Source organism: Homalodisca vitripennis, chromosome 4, assembly GCF_021130785.1.
Source record: "Homalodisca vitripennis isolate AUS2020 chromosome 4, UT_GWSS_2.1, whole genome shotgun sequence".
NCBI classification, from domain to species: domain Eukaryota; kingdom Metazoa; phylum Arthropoda; class Insecta; order Hemiptera; family Cicadellidae; genus Homalodisca; species Homalodisca vitripennis.
The window spans coordinates 134,060,801-134,082,541 of NC_060210.1; the positions used below are offsets into that span (position 1 = coordinate 134,060,801).

The 21,741-nt window shown below is 34.2% G+C and overlaps 1 protein-coding gene across 4 annotated transcripts in view; it reads right to left on the minus strand.

The window, feature by feature from the left end:
• Positions 1-19,578: 19,578 nt before the first annotated feature.
• The window catches only part of LOC124360204 (adenylate cyclase type 5-like), a 35,250-nt gene continuing 33,087 nt past the window's right edge, over positions 19,579-21,741 (minus strand). For 2 of the 4 annotated variants that reach the window (XM_046813608.1, XM_046813609.1), the window contains 2 exons: positions 21,126-21,271; positions 19,579-19,733 (listed from right to left, as the gene is read on the minus strand). In XM_046813608.1, coding sequence (XP_046669564.1) covers positions 19,594-19,733; positions 21,126-21,271 — 286 coding nt within the window. In that variant the 3' untranslated portion in view covers positions 19,579-19,593. The remainder of the gene's footprint in view (positions 19,734-21,125; positions 21,272-21,741) is intronic. The other 2 variants (XR_006922222.1, XM_046813610.1) reach the window with 2 other exon arrangements.

Below are 21,741 nucleotides of genomic sequence, written 5' to 3' on the forward strand. Positions count from 1 at the left end.
ATGGGTCTCAAGGAATCCAGAAGCCGTTCGTTTGCCACACTGCTTCCTCGTATTTGGCTGCAAATATAACTGAATTTTACCTTTTAGATTAGAATTTTGGGAAGGAAGCAGGACTTTTTCGGACTTATTCAGTGTGTTTTGTTATTATTATTACTGCATGTTTTAAAGTGATTGGAGTTGGCACACAACATGGTGGTTGTGATTCCTGATGTATGCGTGTCACAACGCTTTGGTATTTGGTTTACTTTGGACCTAGATTGCAGTTTTGTGTTTGGTAAGTTATTCGCCTAAGGAAGATGGAAAGGAAGATCACATTGCAGACTTCGAATCGTAGTGTTACTGATTTTTTTGTATCGCTGGGCAAATCTACTAAGAAATCCTGTTTCCTTCACAATTCTTCTATCGAAAAAACTAAAAACGTAGTCTTTGTGTTTTCCGTTTAGGGTCAAAATGTTAGCGTAATTATTTCGTATAATTTCTCAGTATTAAAAATGTTAAAGTCGATTTAAGTTTTGAAAAGAAAATAATTAGGCATGTTAAGGATTTAAGGGTCGGGTGTTCAGGGCCGTACTCAGTTTTAGCGGGCCGGGCCCCATCACGTTTGCGTCATCCATCGTGACGGTCCCTTCAAATACAGCGGCGGGGACCGACCCGGGCCACGGGAAGGTCCGGCCCTGGTATATTTGTCCGAAAAAATCGCTCTAAGAACGGACCTTGGTGTAATGAAACGGCTTTAGTTTTCCCCACATAATAAGAATAGTGCTTAACACTTCTACGCCATTTTTGTCTCATTATAAACATAGCATAGAGTTAAAACAAATCTGAACGATTTCAGTTATCCTGTAAAGTGCATGCTGTTTTCATATTAAAAAAATCAAATGCTAAACAATTTGAGAATATTTTTTGTAACTAATAGAAATATGGAATAAAATTCAAAAGGTTTTACTGGGCTACTGTAAGGATAGTTAGATATGTGTTGCTCAGTGAAATATTTTCAACAACGGATATAACCGTATTAACTGAAACTGCGGTAATATCCTACTGAATGTCTTAAATTTAAGATATTTAAGGTGTTAGGTAACCTAAACTATTTTTAGAATGAATGGCCGAAGTACCGATAAAAACTGAGTGCCCTTAAATTATAATTAGCCAACAATGAAGTTTAGTGGGTTCTAATGTACGGAATAAATAAGGGCGATAGAGAATAGCGAAACAGTGTTGATTGCGGACGTTGGTATCGACGACATGCCGATTCTGGTGTGTAATGTGTGATGTACTGGAGCGGAAACTACCGCCCAAGGCTGGGAATGGGCGGAGATTAGTGTGGTAGGTCAGGTTGACACCTTGTCCTGGCCGTGTCCTGTCGGGAACCCGAAGGCTAATTACGTCACATGTACTCGTATCTAACTTCTGTGAATGCAGCACAAACACGAGTCAGTGAACTGGCAGCTAATTAACTAAACGAGGAAAGTCGTCGCCTGGACAACCTCCTACCAACAAAACACTGGAAATTAATATTGCCGGTAAAATTTCTGTCGAGGATTGATAACCCGTATATTATCTTTCCGTTAAATATATTTAGGACTGGAGAACCGTTTTATTCCGTGTTTACATGTATTCACCCTTTGAAATTCAAGATAGGAGGACTACATGTCAAGTACAAGACTTCGTTTATGTTGCATGCAACATTTCAATTCTATAGCTCATTTATCCACTATACATAGACAAAAATACATTGTACAGCCTTTGAAATAAAAACTATATTACCTCTATTTCCACTCGTAATATAAAAAATATGCAAAATTGAGAAAAAAAGAGACGCTGAATTGAAAACATATTTATCCCTTGATATAAAATGGTAGGTCAAGTCTACATTTCTTTTGAATAGATCTTACGAATGTGTTCCGAACTTTTCTTAAACTGCCACAAAATATTTTGAAGGTAGTTCCCCAACACACACAATTCCATATTGAATTCTCGAGTTAACTAACCCTAAAATGTACAAGGTCTATAAATAACCGAATGTCACAAAAGTTTTTTAAATAATAAAACTTTCAAATATTTTGTTTCCCCCGATTCTGTAATACTGAAGCACGTTTTTCACGATTAAGATTCGTCCAGGTGTATACATAAATAATTAAAATTACACACTTTATATAATGTTGGACATTGGTTTAAACAATTGTTATTGCTGTCACATTTATCATATTTGACAGGTAAATAAAAATCAAAACTAAATATAAAAACTAATAAACTTTGTTTTGGGACTCTTTAAAACCATCTTATTTCTGTCGCACCATTGTCTTAAACATTAGAGGTAATTTTTAATCTTTTGTAACAATAGATTTTTAATAACTTTCTGAATAGATACATTCCGTTCTTAATCAAGCAAATTCTACGTAGTCTAAATGATCGTTATTTACTTTAAAAATGCATTTCTTATAAAGCATTCTAATAGCTTGGTTGGTTATTTGAAATCTTTTCGTAGAGTATAAATTAATTAATTAAGTACCTCACTTAGAGGCTCACTAGATAACTTACTGGTCGACGATATTATGCCATAAATTACAGGCCAAGGAGGAATAAATTCTGACTGGTTTATTCTTAGATAAATGAAAATGAAATGAATGATGTCTTTATTGAACAAAAAAACATATTTAATTGGTGAGGTTAGGAATATTAAGTCCTCTCTTACACCTAACCATACCATTAGATAGAAAGAACAAAAGCAATATTCATCTTATATCTGGGAAACCCCCAGGTATCCAGGAACAGCCCACCTCTAACCGCAAATCTGGAATATTGGAGTAAAAGAAAAACTCGTTGTATAGGTTAGTTTATTCATTTGATCATTGTTGGAGTGGATGGTACTCCCGCAGTGGGTTTTAGCAAGCCCAGACCTGCAGAGGCAAGTATACTGACAGCTGATTGATATTGGACTAGGAGTGTTCGCTGTCGAGGTTTGGGCACAAGCTCACCAGCAAGCAGTTCACATTCGATAACAATCAAGAAAAAAAGACTTTTAGAGCTCTTTTGAATGATAATTTTATATTATCACATCTTTAAATGATGGTTTATATCTTTGTAGTTTTTCTAAGCTGGCTTATAATTTTATAATGCTAATCTCTCGAAAAATTATTTTATTCAAGATACTAAGATTCAAATACATTTCTGATATTGACCATCTCAGACAGCTGTCAATGCATTATTTGGCGTTTTGAAGCAGAATTAATGTTCCTTCGTTCATCAGGTGGATGGGGAGATGATCAATGTGGGCGTCAGATCCACCAACGCGGAGAGCAACAAAATGGTGTTAATTTAAATAATCCTCTTAAAATGGATCCTGCATCCTCGGCGGGTTAGTGACTCAGTCCTGGCGCCATTTTGTTGCCCTCAATGTCCTCCGTTGCGAATGTGGGAAAATCCATCCTTTCCGTACGAAATATAAGGTAAAACAAAATTGTTACTGGTTCTTTAGGTGATGCAAATGGATTTCTTGTTAAAAAAAGTTTTTTTAAATTTTAAAGCCCTTTTAGATACCTTTCAAAACAAAACAAAATATTTGCAACATTGCAAGAGGTGTGACTGGTATTTCATACAATATTTAGAAGTAACTTATCTTACAGCCAAACCTAAATAAACCGTTAAAGGTTCTTCTCAGATTATCTTATAATACGGTTTAGAAGGCGATAATATTTACTTGAAAAGTAGTAGTTTTGTAGTAATTGATAGATACGGAATATGATTTTTTTTAAATTTGTGTATGAATTTGAATTATGAAAATTGCTGTTAAAAACTTTTATTTATGTACTGATATTGCATTAAAAATATAATTAAAAGTTGCAGTATGTATGCACTGTAGAAATTCTCATTTATTTATTGTTACTTTCGGCCGTTTTCGAAAATATTTACGAATAACTGATATATTTGCCGACTTTAAATCCTTGTAGTTATTACTCGTGAGGTGAAAGAAAACATTTGATGTATTTTTTATGCCTTTAGAAAAGTAATCTTAAAATGATATGACTCATTATAAAAATTAAAAAGAAATTAAAAAAAAATTATTGCAACCCCTAGTGTCAGTCTAGTTTTAATAATTCAGTTTTTGGAACTGGCATAATTTAGTTCATTAAGTTATAACAAACATTGCAAATACATGAATATTCTAGTATTTAAGTAACACTGACCTGACTACTATTTATAAATTTAATTTTAACAAAAAACATTTTGTAAAAATAACTAATGCGTTTTAATAATTTCATTTTCTTCTATTAGGTTTTGGTGTAAATAACCTCACAGTTGAATTTATTTCTGTTTGATCCTAAATTAGTTTGAGGTCTAATTAGTTGACTAAGAAACTATAACAACAATAAAAAAATAATAAAATATTGAATACAAGAGCATCTGGCTGTTAACCCTGCATCTAATGATTTTACGCGATAGCGGTCCTTTTAAACTAAAGAAGTCATTCGTTAATTTCCAAACATAAAATTAGATAGTTATGGAGTTATATATTTTCATCAACTTGGTCTAAGGTCTCACTTTCTTCAAGTGCTTAAAAAAAATGCACAATTATAAGTCTTGAATGAATGTAAATGTATCATTTCTCTCTCTCTCTCTCTCTCTCTCTCTCTCTCTCTCACTCTCTCTCTCTCTCTCTCTCTCTCTCGCTCTCTCTCTCTCTCGCTCTCTCTCTCGCTCTCTCTCTGTCACTCACTCTCTTACACACACACACACACACACACACACACACACACACACACACACACACACACACACACACACACACACACACACACACACACACATTGCAATTTTGCATAATATGGACATTTAGTCGTCTGAAAACCGGGTTTCAATATCCTCTGATTAGCTGAAGAAACTAATTCCTTGAGATACATTTGATTAATTCAATACTGTAATCTATATAAAGATTTCGGTACACATTTTTAGGGCTACAAACATAGAATAATGGAAGTATATATTACATCAATTTAAGATCTTCTATTTAATTTTATTTGGGTTGTAAACCATTCCAAATAAAGCTCCTTGAGTTGAATATATATTTAAATTGAAATGGGCAGTTGAAAAATCTGCGAAAGCCACAAACCACAAGAAAAACAAATTTTTAACATTCGTGGAAAACCCTACTGGTTGGGACTGTCCATCCTGAGAACTCGGGTCCAATTAATATCGTCCTGGCAGTGTTGTCTGGCAGGATGTGACGCACGCCAGGACTAGTTCTTCGGCAAGAATGGCCGGACTGGTGCAAGTTCGCGTCGTCGCTGTTGAACTTTATCTGGTCGAAGGATTCATAAATAATTTGCGAAGCTGTGTTAGGTATGTGAAGAAGCAGTTGAAAAAGTTACGTCTGTTTATGGTCATCTTGAAGGAATGTCTTCCGACCTTAAATTGTTAAATCGTCTGAAATATTTCGAGTTTATAGTTTAGAGTAATCACAAGTAATGCCTCCACATTTTCTACATTCAAATCCTGACGAAGTCTTAGAAACTCTTAGAAAAATGTAGACTCATTTCACCACAAGTGATACTGATAAGCTAAAACTTCCGTTATTCGTGTAATAGTGCAAAACTAAAATTCCTGGTCTATAAAATATTAACATGCTAGTAACAAATTAATTACATATAGTTTCTATAATGGATTGCTATAATATTATATAAACGATAATATTATACAACTAATATTATTGATATAAGTAAGAGTTGCCATACCATCATCTAACTACACTAGAAAGACTCACATACCATGGCATGGGGCTGAAATAAGACCATATATATTGTAATAAATACATATCTCATTTTTCTAGTTATAATAATAAGTACCGGTATTTTTCAAGTACAAAATAATTTCAAGAGCTTAACAAGTGTATTTCTTATATTTTTACGAACCATTGTTTTAAACCATATGAAACGTCAGTATAGTTAAAGAAAACGTAAAAGTAGCGGTTAGTATCAATACTTGAAGGTGGAAGTACTCAATGTTAATACTGAGAGATTTAAAGCTGATGTTAATTGTAATGAAATAAGAACGTCATTGTAATTAGATAGACTTTGTAATATAGTCTTTGTAGATAGTCTTTGTAATATGCTATTTTACTGGAGAAGTTTGTTGTAGCAAACTGTTAAAACCTGAAAAAATGTTACATATTCACTCAAAAGAAGTATTGTATCGGATAAACAATGTATTTTATTTATTTATTTATTTTATTTATTTATTTATTTTATTTATTTATTTATTAACGGACAAACCATTTTACAATAAATTACACAATAGCTGATACAAGCGATAAGGCAATAAAAATACAAAAAAAAGAATAAGTGTATAAATCGAGAGAATGCGATACAATAACATTATGAAGCTTATAAACAACAAGATGTAAACAAAAATATAAACTATTGAAACATAAACAATGAAACTGCAAGATGTGTTCTGCAAATACAGCAATTAAATTAACAAAAACCAGATACTAACAACAATACAATATATATAATAATAAATACCAACAATAATAAACTATATAAAAGTGCAATAAACAGGAATAAATAGAATATAATAAATATATAAAAGCAATGAGAACTAATATTAACAGCTAATAAACTATGTAATTTAGCAATAACAAGAATACCATATATTAGTATTAAAAATGAGTAATTAATAAGTAGCTGGGAAATAAATTATTATATAAAATTGCAGTACACGACACTCCGTAGAGGCGCGCTTCCAATCACTCTTGAGCTGCGATAAGTGATAAGTGAGGTGACCTTCCTCCTGAACAGCTGGCCACTGCTGTATAATCAGTAGCTTAATTGGTGTGAGAACTTCCACTCCCCGCGCGATGGTCCTCGCCTGTACAACCCCAGCAGAAAGAAGAGAGAAGGCCTGCCGGCGAACCTGGTGAAGACCATCGAAGAACAGGTCACACCCAGACGCAACCCGATTTCCCAGGCGAATAAACCTTGCGAAAGGGACTGTTGAAGTCGAAGTTGGTTGAGTGATATCTTCGACCCAGCAGATCTCGAGATCTTGTGTTTGCCGGAATTCTGAGGTCGATTTCAGCTAGGAGATCTGGACAGTTCATGCGACCATTCACTATCTTCCAGAGAAGGACAACATCAGCCACGTCACGTCGCAGGGCAAGAGGTGACAAGTTCAGATTGCCGGACAGTTCCTCCACAGGCACATCAAGATAGGCAAAACCCAGCCGGACACCAATCAAGCGAAGAAAACGCCTTTGTAGAGCCTCCAGTCTCGTCCTATTGCCAACAGTGTAAGGCGACCACACGGGACTTGCATATTCCACAAGCTGTCTCACAAGGGAACAATACAGAGAGCGAAGAGCAGAAGGGTTGTCGATGCCTCTGGAGAATCTTGCTATGAAACCAAGCATCTTGTTTGCTCTGCTACTGATGTGGTCTATATGTCCAGAAAAATCCCATGTCGCTGGCAAATATAACGCCTAGGTCTTTTACACACTGGGACCGTGGAATGGATGTACCAGAAATGGAGTATACGTATATGACTGGGAGATTTGATGCGGTGATAAGTTATACAAGAGCACTTACTGGGATTTACAGACATGTTATTCCTGACACACCAATCCTCAATTCCGGAAAGGCTATTTTGAATTTCTTGAGAGTCTTCTGGTGCAGACACAGCGATGAAAATCTTCAGGTCGTCAGCAAATTGTAAGGCCTTTACAGTTAATTTGTCTAGTAGGTCATTGACAAAGACATTGAAGAGGCAAGGTCCCAGCAAAGAACTTGTGGAACTCCTGAAGAAGGTGAGAACTGAGTGGAAGTGGCGGAACCAATCCTCACGACCAGAGAACGTTTTTGAAGATAACTAGAGATCCATGACAAAAAGAGGTTCAGCCACTCCGTAAGCCAGCAACTTAGACACAAGAATTGTGTGGTCGGACCTTGTCGAAGGCCTTTGCCATATCGATGTAGACTGTATCAACTTGGTAGTTCCTTGCGAAAAGCAGACAAAACATATTCTTGAAAGAGCAGGAGGTTGGAGACAGTAGACTTGCCCTTCAACCCATAATAAAGGTATACAAGGAATAATCAGAGATGTAAGGAATAATCAGAGATGTAAGGTTCTGTTAGCTGTCTTATTTTATTTTGTAACAATACAAGAAATATAACGAGGATAGTACATTTTAAATCAGAAAACGCTTCGTTGACTTATGGGTGCATAATTCTTTCACATTTTCGTGAAAAAGTAGCGGGCTTCTACGGCATTGAAGATGGTGGAATGAATGTTTTGTTTTTGTTTTTTAAATATTGTTAATTAAATTGTTATTGTAAAAATACCATTTACACATACCATTTTTATTGTAATTAAGATGTTTTTTTAATTGTAAATACCTTTTCTAAAGACAAAAATATCAAAATATTAGGCATTTTTCATAGGAATTGTAGGCTATAAATTCCTGTATTCGGGGAATATTGTGTATTCAGGTACAGAGAAAGACGGATAAGATAAGGAGGTAAAATTTTAAACATATATTACGGATGTTTGAAGAGTGTGGCATGTTCATTATTTATAAAATTTAATTTACTTCAATACATTATTTGAAAAAAGTGCAATCCTCTTAAACAACTTCTCATTACAATTTTTAATTTCCCTGAGACAAATTATTAAACAAATCTCATTCCCTGAAGTTATAGTTCATATAAATAATATATCACATATTTTATTTTTAACTACTCGTATTTATACTGTATTAACACGAAAATTTTCAGGTAGATTTTAAAAGTTATCTTCAGAGGCCTTTTATATCTTCAGAGAAAAATGGTTCTTCCACGTGGTGTTATTATTGTTCAGTGGTGGAACTGGCGTTCCCGGAAAATACGGCATGTTCCCTCGGCTCGGATACAGCCCCATGTTTGTTCTGTACGCTACAGATCGAGCATCGGTGGGCGGATGTAATGGCTACCGGTTCTGTACACCCCCAGGCGCTGCCATTGCCCATTACCTCATACGTCGACCAGTATTTACCGTGTCCAGACTGGTTTATGACAATATAATCACACCCTGCGATAGTAGCGCCGAAGCGTCTTTAACTCCCTATGTGGGTAGCAGGCTTCTCAACGCCCGGGAATGTGTGTGCTACGCTACATTAGCGATTCTTCCTCTCCTTCAGGTTTCAACAAATCTTTAGCCATAAAGGTTGAACATAGAAACTTACAAAATACTTAAAGTGTAGCCATGAACTCAACAGAGCCTACCTTTACAACAGAACAGTACGCAAGAAGGAGCACATACCTGTAAGTCCAGACCGGACCGAAAAATGTCACTGCATGGAGTCTCTCACCTTCTGTGTTGCGTAAGACATATGTTGCGTAGTGCGCTTAATATCATGTCTTAATTTTTTTTTGTATCCTGCAAAATAGATGAAATCAACTTGAATCCTAGGAACACAGTGTTCGTTTTTATCATTATCATTCACATATGATAATGGCAAATGTCTTGTTGAGCTTATATTTCTACGAATACAGTGACAGTTAATTACTGTTTTTTTAATTGCAGTTAATATTTATAGAGTTAATTGGAATCAACTTTGGAAACTGAGAACTGTACTTTTAGGGTATGAACATAAAGATATTACATATGATTTAAAAGTAAGACAGAAGTAAAGGTTCTCAAATCTGACTTAGCAACTATGAATTCTGCTAACGCCATCAACCCTGTCCCGTAATTCATAGCTTTATTACATTGCTGAGAATACAGAAAATTCGTGTCGCTGAGAACTTGCGTCACAAGTTTATGTTCGTAAGTTTTCAAGGGGTTTTTAAATTTTAAATGATCACTCTTTCAACTCGGATATACTAGTCCTTTGACTTAGAATTTTGTGATAATCTACTTTTATTTTTCTGTGAACTTATCCTACAATGCTATGTTGGTAATGATTGTACCAACAGCCATCAATCTGCTTGTTCATTCTTCCGCTGTATACATTTAATAGAATAGATTTACTTATATTTAACAATTAACTTTCTCGTAAATATTTAATAGATTAATAGAAGTAATAGATTTTATTAATTCGTCTATGTTCAATGTTAATTTTGTTATTTCCTTTTTTATCAAATCTTTAATTTAGTTTTGATACAAGAACTAATAAATTACCAATCCAATAATTGCCAGAGTTAATTCTTACCTTATTAGCCGGTACATAATAAGTCACAAATAATCATATTCAATAATTACAGTTTAAATAAACTGTTTCGATACAATAGTTGGATTTTTCATGCCTGATGTTTCTCTCCGGTAGAGTGATACGCAACGAAGTTTACAACGGTTTTATTACTTGTAATACTCAAACAAAGAAGACAGAAGTTGTATTAGTGTCCATAATCTAGTAGTTTATAATTACCCAATATGGAAATAGGGCATTGAAAAATTTCTTCATATTATGGTTCCTAATGAAGAGGATTTCAAGTAATAACTCTTTTTAATTAATTACTTCAAGTTAAAAATCAGCCAACACAAACAACAACATATACAACAGCATGTGTATTATAGCTGTTTCAATAATTACCAAGTGCCATCACATGATACCAACCATCGTTCTTAAAAAAACTGTTTCCTTTCATCTGCCAGTGAAAAATAAATATATGCACTTTTTTATTAGAGCCACTCATGACTTTGATAAATAAACATTTGTTAGTTTTCATAAAATACTAAATTATAAATATTAAGTATAAAAACACAAAGATGTTGGAAATTAGATGTAAGAGCATCTCTGAAGTGTTTGACATTGAAAGATAAGCTGTGTTTAGTTGTCCAGATCATGTTTGCGATAGGGCAGTGAACCTGTTTTTTTGGTCCTACACTTTTTATTCGTAGTAGACGTTTCTTTACAACCACTTAATCAATGAATTCATTAATGGCCGTATTATGCAGAAGAAATTGGCAGCCTGAATGTGAAGAAAGTACGTCAGTCATGTGTTAAACAAACGCCTACTAAATAAATATTACGAATAGGAGAAGTGAGATGATGGTATTTAGATTAATATTGCTTGTAACAGTGTAATAGTAAATTTATCTAAGAGTACAGTATGTTTTTTCGTGCAAGGTTTTACATAATAATAATATGTATTGTAGAAATTAAAGTGTGTTGAGTTCAGCTGCTTCTTACCTTCCGCTTAATGTAGCATTTGAAATCTGACACCGGCACATATTGACTTCTGGAATGTGGAGTCTAGAATAAGGCGGGAATGAAGAAACTCAAAATGAATTCCTTCAATCGCATCGACATCATCTCTGATGTCTACACCTACGCAACAAAATCAAGTGTAATCTAGATGAAATGGATCTGAATTCAAAATTTACATTGGATCAACCCTTGCTATCATAGCTACGTTATATGATGTAAGGACTATTCATCTAACACATCAAGGGCAAAGTCCTGTAATAATATCGAAATACTATAGCAGAGCCTATAAGTTGGCTGTATAAACCTTAAAGTCATATACGAGTACTATTTATAGCTGTTAGGTATCCAAGACTCTCTTCATCTTCTTTTCTCAGCTGTACTTCCAGTTCGCCAAATTTCATTGGACAGAGGCATTTTTGTATTGAATGGTGCTACAAAAATTCAGATTGGAAGGATTCAGTGTAGGCACACTCTGTTTTCTGGCGAGACATTTAGATCATTTATTCGTACGCCACCCCTTTAACATCAGCTTTCTTCGTAAATTATTGAGAACTCTCCTTTCCCCGAGGCCTTTTGACTTCTCGGCGCTGTTGGAAATAACCAATTACCTGTTTCTTTGTCTTATTTACTAAGGCCTGAAATCCGATTCCTATATGTGACTGATACATTATTGCCACTGCTGCTGCTATCCATGAAAGATTATAATGTTTTTGGGTTACATGCAACATTTCATTTATGGTCTAATTGAAATTTAGAGGCAATTTCTTTCGATATCATTTGCATATTGGGTATAACACTGAGGTAGTTCCAAATAGATATCAGTATTTTGAGATATAATCTTCAGCGGCTACTCTGACACATTCGCCAACCCGACATTAATCTTTCTAAAATCATATTCTTCAGGAACGGTAGTAGACGATTCTATTTTGTGGGCATTTAAAATACCGCAAAAGATTGAATCTTTTCATCTTTATGAAGAGATGGAATTAATATTATCTTGTCCAAGAGGTCTGCATGACAAATATGTGCTATTTTTTGTGAATTAGATGATGAGTTTAGGATGTATAATAATTATTTGAGACTTTTTTTAAAACCCTCAGAGACGTATCTTGCTGTCTTTGGGTGCGTAAACCATAAGTTACGCACCCATAAGTCCACAACAATATAACAATTATGTACGCAAAAAGTGCTTTTTGTTTTCCGTGCCAATTTTTAAATCATGGGTTGTCCACTTCCCTTTTATGATTTCAGGTGGAGTTATAAAGGTGATTTTGTACTAATACTTGTTGATTCTTTTTCCCTATTAAAAAGACAAACTTTATACTAACATATAGTATTTTTTTCAGACATCAATAATCAATAATGTTTACGTTTTAGATTCTACCAGACCGGGACTTCACCAAAAAGTGCCGCGAACGAGAACATTCCTGGATATTGATAAGATGCGAACAATGTCACACCAGTGCACCTTGGTCGCTGTATCTGATTACACTTTATGGCTCCAACTGATAAAGTTATGGTCATGATATTCTCTGTTGGACGAGGTCGTAAAGATTTTGACTCTCAACGATCGAAATGTAGCATAAGAATTCGAAATGTATATATGTAACGCTTTTATTTCCTGGAGACCCATAGATTATAAATAGTTCAGGGTAGAAAAATGTGTTGACAATTTTTCAAAACCTAAACTACCATCATTCTCATCTTTAGATGATTCACTATCATCTTTAGATTAATCTGTGAATTCAGAAGTTCAGTACAAAAAGCAGAGATACATCTCTACATCATCGCCTGCTAAATAATTTACAGGAAAAATATATTTTCATACGGTAATTAATATAAAAGTTTAATAGTTTATATACAAAATTAGTACCGATACATTTTAAACTATCACAATTAAGACAAATTTGTATAATCATAAAAGTCTTTGTATTACTTTTGATTAAAATCAATACATAGACTAGGAGTAAGAAAATGTGTACGAAATCAATGAAATATTCATATAGTTTGATAGTATTTATCAATAAAAAATCAAATTTTTGAATAATAACCTATAATCATTGTATTCAATCAGATGAATATATTTCCTATTTTAGAATAAGAAAAAAGGAAGGCGACCAACTTTAAACTAAAACTGATATACTAATATGAAACATACCTCTGTCTCTCGTGTTAGTTAATGTTAGTTAGAGTAATGCAGACGTCGATGCTATATAAATGTAACTAATATTTAATCATAAGATAATTAATCATATACAGATGTTTCAATAATTTCGCTGTGGCTGTATACGAAATACTAATACGCGGCTTTGCAATCAATTCAATTTTGAAAAACAGGGGCATCTTAAGTATATATTCTTCTTAAATGAGTTTTTATATTCTTTCACAATCCTGAATGATACTAACTGGAATATATTCCAACCTCTAGATCCATTTTCGATTTAAGTTTAATAATGACGCCCTGAAGTCCTAGAATCGTATATGGGGCCGTGAAGCTAGGTTAATAAATATAATGGGTAACATAGTATAAGGGAGTTTTCAAAACCAGTGGAACGTAGTCCGAAGGGATTTTAGAAATAGGAATAGGCTTATGTGTTAACCGGGTACCCTAAGAATGCACATGTAAAGTTTCAGTACAATCGGTTAAGAGTTTTTTACCTGATTGAGTAACACAACTTCAGGTTTTTATATAATAATATTGATTTGTCAAAGATTATAAAATTATTTCACATATATATATATAGTAATTACATATGCCTTCTTAGTGTGCCAATCTCAGCTCGCTATTGTCACTTTTTCCCCTCCGGCATCGCAAAGTTCGTTATACAAAAGTATTGACAGTTTGGTTGAAAATTTTAATTTTCAGTATTATAAACGTTTGAGATAATGCGATATAAATTAAAGGAATTAGTTTCATTAATGAATTTGCAGCTTCATCCCATAAACATGAATGTTTTAACAGGGTCTGTTTTTTTATCAGTGGATATAAAAAATGAAAACATTGTAACTGTAAAATTACATATAAAGGTTCTGAAATACGTTGTTAAAATGATTGCATTAAACTTTGTAACAGATGCATAATCTCATGAAATTGTATAGAGAATGTGTAGTAATGGTTTCATAGATATGAAAAAACTTGTAAAGTTAAAAACGAAATACGTTATCAAGAAACATGCGCTATCATTCTATTTTTATATACAAAGTGTTAGGCAGGAGCTTGCTGGTAGACACAAAAACAAGCAAACAAGTTCATGGAAATATCTACACCTTGCTTCGTTTATTGTCTGTCTGTCTGCATGTGTTTGCTTAAAGAAATCACACCTGAAAACCGGTTAATACAAACTGGCATGTATGCTAAGAGCCAACCGTTGATCCTTGTTTTACTCCATAAGAACAATAGTAAACTTCAAACATTTTTACGCCCTTATTTTTATATGTAGAATTATGGCGATGCCTCATTTTAAAGATATACTCAATACACATCCTAATGCTTTTTAATTGTTCTCATAAAATGTATATTTATAAATATACAGGGAGTTCACAAAATGGTATAAAAACTTCTGTGGCTGCTAGTACTTAATATTTGAAACACAATATTTCATACAAACACAAGTCAGTAAATATGTCGTTTAGCCGCAAGCCACAATTTTGTATAATTAAAAAATAAATCTCTAGAAGTAGTAAAGCTATAGATACCTAAATTTGCATACAGGTAGTATAAATAAGAGTACAATTTTAACAAAACAGCACCTGTTGAAAATGTTTGAAATTTTCGTGTTTAAAATGATGAGCCACAGAAGTCTGTGACATCCTTTTGTTAACACCCTGTATAAACCGTAAAATACGAATAAAGATGAGATTTGTTAAATGAATAAAAAACGCTAAAAAGCGTCTTTAAAATGAGCCATTTTCCCCATAATTCTATGACTAGAACTAAAGGCTGAAAAGTGTTTGAAGCTTAACATTGTTGTTATGGAGCTAAAATTAAAATAGCAGTCAGTACAGCCCCGGCCCCAAGCTGATTTACTCTTCGCGTTATACACATATATGTACAACTAAATTGAATATAATATACAAATTAAAGGTTTCCATATACGCAAATATCATGAAAAAATTATACCCTCCGACTCGCAAAAACCATGAATTATACATGTACATAGATTTATGTAGTTTAAAATGTGTTATAACTAGTAGATCCTAAACTAAAACTAACTTAAAGAAATGCTATATTGTCGAAATAATCGGCACTACATAATTTACAAAATTTCAATACTATAATTAATATTTGTGGCAGAATACTTTGAGCTACTGAATATTTACAGAACTACAATCCACGTCGAGTAACGTATATAACATCGGTCTAGTATTCTTCTACAGTAACACCAGCAACGTGAACGTAACAGCAGATGGAGAGGCAACCCACAGTTATCCGATCTATCTGCGACACGCCTATCCTTGCCTCGGGACTCGCTACAATACAATAGATCATGTCTATCTCCAGTATCCAGCTATAATTATCGTCTTCTAAAAATCTTTGATATATTATTATTCCTACATTAGCAGTAGTTATACTTCGATTCACTTTAAACGAAGTAATCTTTCCTGAACTTGAGAATAAAAATCAATACGTTGTGTAGGTCTATCATGAAATAAAGAAATAAGATTAATCTGAAAAGCCAATATCGTAATTGTGTTGAAAAATCAAGGAAAACAAAGGCCAACAATGTTATACAATTTTTGTATATTTGATTTAAGAATTTTTATAAACAATTTTCACAAATTCCCTATTTATAAACATGTTGTAACATTTGCTATGATCATCAGCCGTATTTTAATTTTTACTTATTGGATGGAAAATATTATGTCCTACTTTTCCTACATCAGGGAAGATTTACTGAAATACTTTATGAAATATGTATAAATGAACCCGATCGAAAACCAGTTATAACATTTAATAGGACCTGTTTCGCGTTTTAATGAAGAATGTTTTAAATTAGAAGTTTTATTTATGTGATTGAAGTACATAAATTTTAATTATATTTAAAATTTATTAGGTGCTTGAAGATTTATCCGAATGTTGTATAGTTTTACGCAGAAACTAATATTATATGGAAAATATATATCAAACAATGATGTAGGGTGTATTATAAATATTCCTGGAGTCCAAATTCAGATTGTGAGTTTAAGTTCATGAGTCCATTTGGCTGCTACATCAAGTCCCGCAGTTTAACACATGTCTGGAATATAAATTCTCTGCAAGTGGTTTCGGCTGGGAAAACTAATAAAACGGTGAACAGTATGCAAGCCAATGTTTTGCAACGGTGTATTAATTCGTTGAATCTTGATTTTGGCATGATAGCACTAGTTAGCTGACTGAACACGAACTGGTTTGCACGATGTACTAATGCAGCCAAGATCTTCTTAATGTAAGAAAACCATTTTCTGCTTTAGAGCCAATCATGTCTTTTTACCATCAACTTCAGAAATAGATAATATGTTGTATTAAGAACCCGACAGGACTTTTTGAAACGTACTTGGTACATAAGTTGATCTTAAGAAGAACCCTATTATTTTTGGGGTCAAAAAGTCGAAGGGCAGTCCGCAAGCCTGTCTGACCGACTGTGCGATAACTTTTGATAGAAAAATTCTAATGACTTGGAAATCAATACGTTGGTTCCCGTTGGTTTTCGGAAGAACCCTATTAATTTTGAGATCAAAAGATAAAATGATAGTCTCTTAGTCTTTCTGTCTGACAACTTGATTGTTACGTACTGTCAGGTCCTTCCTTATTCTATTTTATCGATTTAATACGTTTTATTGGTATAATAAAATATATTATACAAATTTACATAAGCCACCCTTTCATAAATTTAATAATAGTAGGTTACAATAGAATTTTATCAAATGTTTGTATGTCGTGCAATTTGTTATGAATCCTTTTATCACAAAGGAAGATGGAAGAGTCTCCTGGGTGTTTTTCAACGATAATAGTTAGAAAAGTAATTTAAAAAATACTTTTTAATCACTGGGACCTACACTTCGATGTCTAAATACTTGAAAATAGTAAACACACGACCTCTCCAAAATGTTTTGGCACTCTAAAAAGATACAGTAATCAAAAACCTAATCGTCCATAGAGTACTTAGTTTGGTTCACATCTTGCGATGGTTTTTCATCGTGCAAACAACTTATATGGTTTAACCCCAATATCTTTATTTTGGAAGCTGATGAGGTGTGTGGGAAGAATACTACAAATCTCTTGCTCTAGATCAAGCGATGTGTCTGCGAATTGGTCTGCTTATTTAGTAGCGGGCAGTTGATGTTCTGACCCACCCACGCCTGGTGGGTTTATCATTTATAACCGTGGTCTGGTGTCCTTAAAGTGAGCTTATCCTCAGTATTTCAGGCGCTGTGTGTACGTCACCGGTTTAATGCTACAGGGGAAGACGTGTAAAACATAAAATATCACCTGTAGAGGCATAAAATATTATGACCAAACTGACGATAAAATACACAAATACATAAAACGTTTCTGCATTTTTACAATGAAAATTATGTTTATATTATCAAGGCGAACACACATAATGTAGCTGTGGTGGGAAGGGTTGATTCAATACGAATGTAGAGTTTACCTCTATTTCATCTTTCTCTCGAACGTAGACTGCGTCTACGTCTGTTTGGAAGAGATCCTTAAAATGTCGGTGACAAAGACGTTCAAATCGAACCGAAATCAAAGACACTTACACTACCTCTTTTTTTCTCAACAACCATCTAGTTTAATCTCGATGAAAAGGTGTTCTCAATGTCCTCTACGTCTTCATAGCTGACGTGTTTTAGATCTCTTTAGACAGATATCCGATTAAATCCAGATTCCAGAAGTCAATTCTCTGATAGTGTCAGATTTGTGACAGAAGGTGAAATGAAGCTAAGCTGAAGATGAAAACATGAAATGGAAATGTACCTGATACCATATCAATCATACATATAGATATTACAACAGTTCTATCATATTTTGAATCATATCTTTTTTTATGCTAACCATATATTTATATTCGTTTCAGAGAGAGTGTTGTTCTGTAGGTGCTTACCTAGAAATATAGCTTATTCTTCAACTTTTTCTCATGATCCACTGAATATACGAAGGAAGAGTCATAACCCTCGTTTAATACACCCGAATCCCCCGTTAGAGAGATGGGCGAAAATGAAACCAATTCATGCAGATCCTGCTGCATTGTAGTGATATCATATCTAAAGAAGTCATACTACTAATACTTCTTAAATTCGCGGTTCCGAATGTCCAAATCCAAAAACATACTCGCGATAACAAAAACCCCCTCAAAGTGTTCTTTGATGTCTGAAGTATTGTTCGATCTTATGATTTTCTCAGTCTCGACATAGTAGTTACGTGATGAAACCAGCCTTGGCCAGTAGTAGTTATACTTCGTTAGTTTTGCAGACTGCAAGCTATGTATTACGAAGAAATCCACTTACCGCCTGAGGATCAATGGCACACTGCCTGTCACCTCTTATTTATTTATTTATATTTTATAATGTTACAATACAGCCGAAGCCAATTACACTGTGACATTAATATTATTTTATATGAATATAATTGGATAACTTTAAACAACAACAAAAACACACACAATTTAATCCAAAACAACAGCTCAACTACATTAAATATCAACTATACACAAAAAAGAGCATTTGAAAGTTGCACCCCCCCCCCCCCCCACCCCCCCCCCCCCCCACCCCCCCCCCCCCCCACCCCCCCCCCCCCCCACCCCCCCCCCCCCCCACCCCCCCCCCCCCCCACCATGCTGGTCTTGGACATTTAAAAATACAAATATTTAAAAACTAGAAGAAATTTCTTGCAGATTTAAAGTAAATATGTTTCAATATAGGTACTAATAAGAGAATTGTGATAATTTGAAAGTATTGACGAAAATAATTCTTTTTTTAGCGCAGCGTGTGGACGGTGCAACCAATAAAACTTGAGCACATTAATTTTTTTGGCCTTCTTATTACGCACAATTTTACCCATTTAATTTTTGCCGAATCTCTTTTATTTAAAGATCTCTCCGTTGTGTATAAAATTATTTGGAATTCCTCAACTTTTGGAATAAGGTATTGTGTTTCAGCAGTGGATTATCAGAACAATTATTTAGTAAAAAAAAACGTATTAATAACGTAATAATAATAAGCCTCAGGAAACATAAACCAGTCGATGGCCGAAAATGCAAGATCATGGAGAAAACCAAAGTATACGAAGGCTTATGCGTAATAATGTGTAAATGGCTAAGTTTTCAGTGAGTTATATAATACGTTTTCCTTATAAAATTTGATGAAATAATTTTGTGAAAATGGTTGGTTAATGACAAGGTTTAAATTCATAACCAACATTTTTCTGCCTAGATGACTAAACGAGCGTGATGACTTACGCTATGTTGGTAATCTTTCTCTAGGTAAATCTTGGCAACATGGGCAGGCAGAATGTTCTCAATTAGCTTTTGGTTGATTTTTTGCATCTTCTGGACCTCCTCCTTTTCATCTAGCAAACAATAGTACAGATTCGTAGGTGACAGTACCATAGGCATTTTTCTACAATATTGATCTGCAACGTTTGTCTAAAGAACCCTAGGAATACTATATGTGAATAATTTACGAGTTACTCATTGAGTATAATACAATAAATGGATATTAAATTAGTGCAAAACAGATTTTTCAGAATCTGATAGGAAAGTTGTGATCTATTACAATAGGAGGCATTGTGTTAAGAACACTGTTGGAGAACTGTGGAGACGTTTTTAAGCCAATATTCATAAGATTATATAGTAATGTTTAAGATGTTTTTATAAATTGTACTAATCAAATGCTTTAAATTTTAACATGAGAATATTTTCAATTTAAACCAAAAATGATTTAAAATAGTTTTGCCTAAAAATACGCTGTGCTTGAAATAATGAAAGAATTTAAAATACGATCAGGATATATCATACATAAAATAAATCAATTTTCTCTTATTTGTAGAACATCCATTTAAAAATGATTGACAGACGAAGAAACTTCTGAGGATGTCTACTTCTTAGATCGTTCCTAATAACCACCAGAAGCTTCTGCGGCTGAGGAAGTTTAAGTGATGATATATGAGGTGATATAACGTAGAGATCAGAGCGGTAACTGATCCTATCGTACTAATGGCCTGTCTTCTGTGGCTGAGGAAGGATAAGTGATGATATAATACGTGATATAACGTAGAGATCAGAGCGGAAACTGATCCTATCGTACCAATGGCCTGTCTTCTGCGGCTGAGGAAGGATAAGTGATGATATATGAGGTGATATAACGTGGAGATCAGAGTGGTAACTGATCCTATCGTACCAATGACCTGTCTTCTGCGGCTGAGGAAGGGTAAGTGATGATATATGCTTTAATGTAACTTAAAGATCAGAACAGTGACTGATCCTATCGTACCAATGGCCTGTATTCTGCGGCTGAGGAAGGGTAAGTGATGATATATGCTTTAATGTAACTTAGAGATCAGAGCAGTGACTGATCCTATCGTACCAATGGCCTCGTCTTCTGCGGCTGAGGAAGGGTAAGTGATGATATATGCTTTAATGTAACTTAGAGATCAGAGCAGTGACTGATCCTATCGTACCAATGGCCTCGTCTTCTGCGGCTGAGGAAGGGTAAGTGATGATATATGCTTTAATGTAACTTAGAGATCAGAGCAGTGACTGATCCTATCGTACCAATGGCCTCGTCTTCTGCGGCTGAGGAAGGGTAAGTGATGATATATGCTTTAATGTAACTTAGAGATCAGAGCAGTGACTGATCCTATCGTACCAATGGCCTCGTCTTCTGCGGCTGAGGAAGGGTAAGTGATGATATATGCTTTAATGTAACTTAGAGATCAGAACAGTGACTGATCTTAACATACCATTGGCTTGTCTTTTCCAAATAAAGTCCAGCCTCTGGATTATCTCGGACTGTTGGCTGTGGATCACGATCAGCAGCATGAAAGATATGAGTACGATTAACATCAAGTAGTACTTGTAGTAGTCGGTAGACTTCGCGTCCCACACCCTGACACAAAGCACAACATTACACATGTTGTGAGTATTCAAAGTGGTTTAAGCTGGTATCATATGCAAGTATGTTTTTACAATGGAAGGATATTTTATAAATAAACCGTCTTAAAACGGAACAGAATATATAGTTAAAAAGGTGGTAATTATTTTTAACGTTTCCTTGCAATATGTTTAATCTAATTTTGAATATATTAAAAAATAATAGATATACTTTGGTTACTTGCAGGTACACGAAATCAGCTGTAAGGTAAAGTTACTATACAAGTTATTTAAAAAGTTTATTATTGACGATTGATGATATGGAAGTATAGCAAATTTCCGCAACAACAGCTACACGACGTTTCCAGACTGGTATCTCGTCTCTTCTTCAGGTGTCAAATACTAAACATAAAGTGAAACAGGCAAAACAAGGAAACCATTTGTGTATTTCCCAAGTGGTTTCATAACTTTGAAAGTTAAAACCAT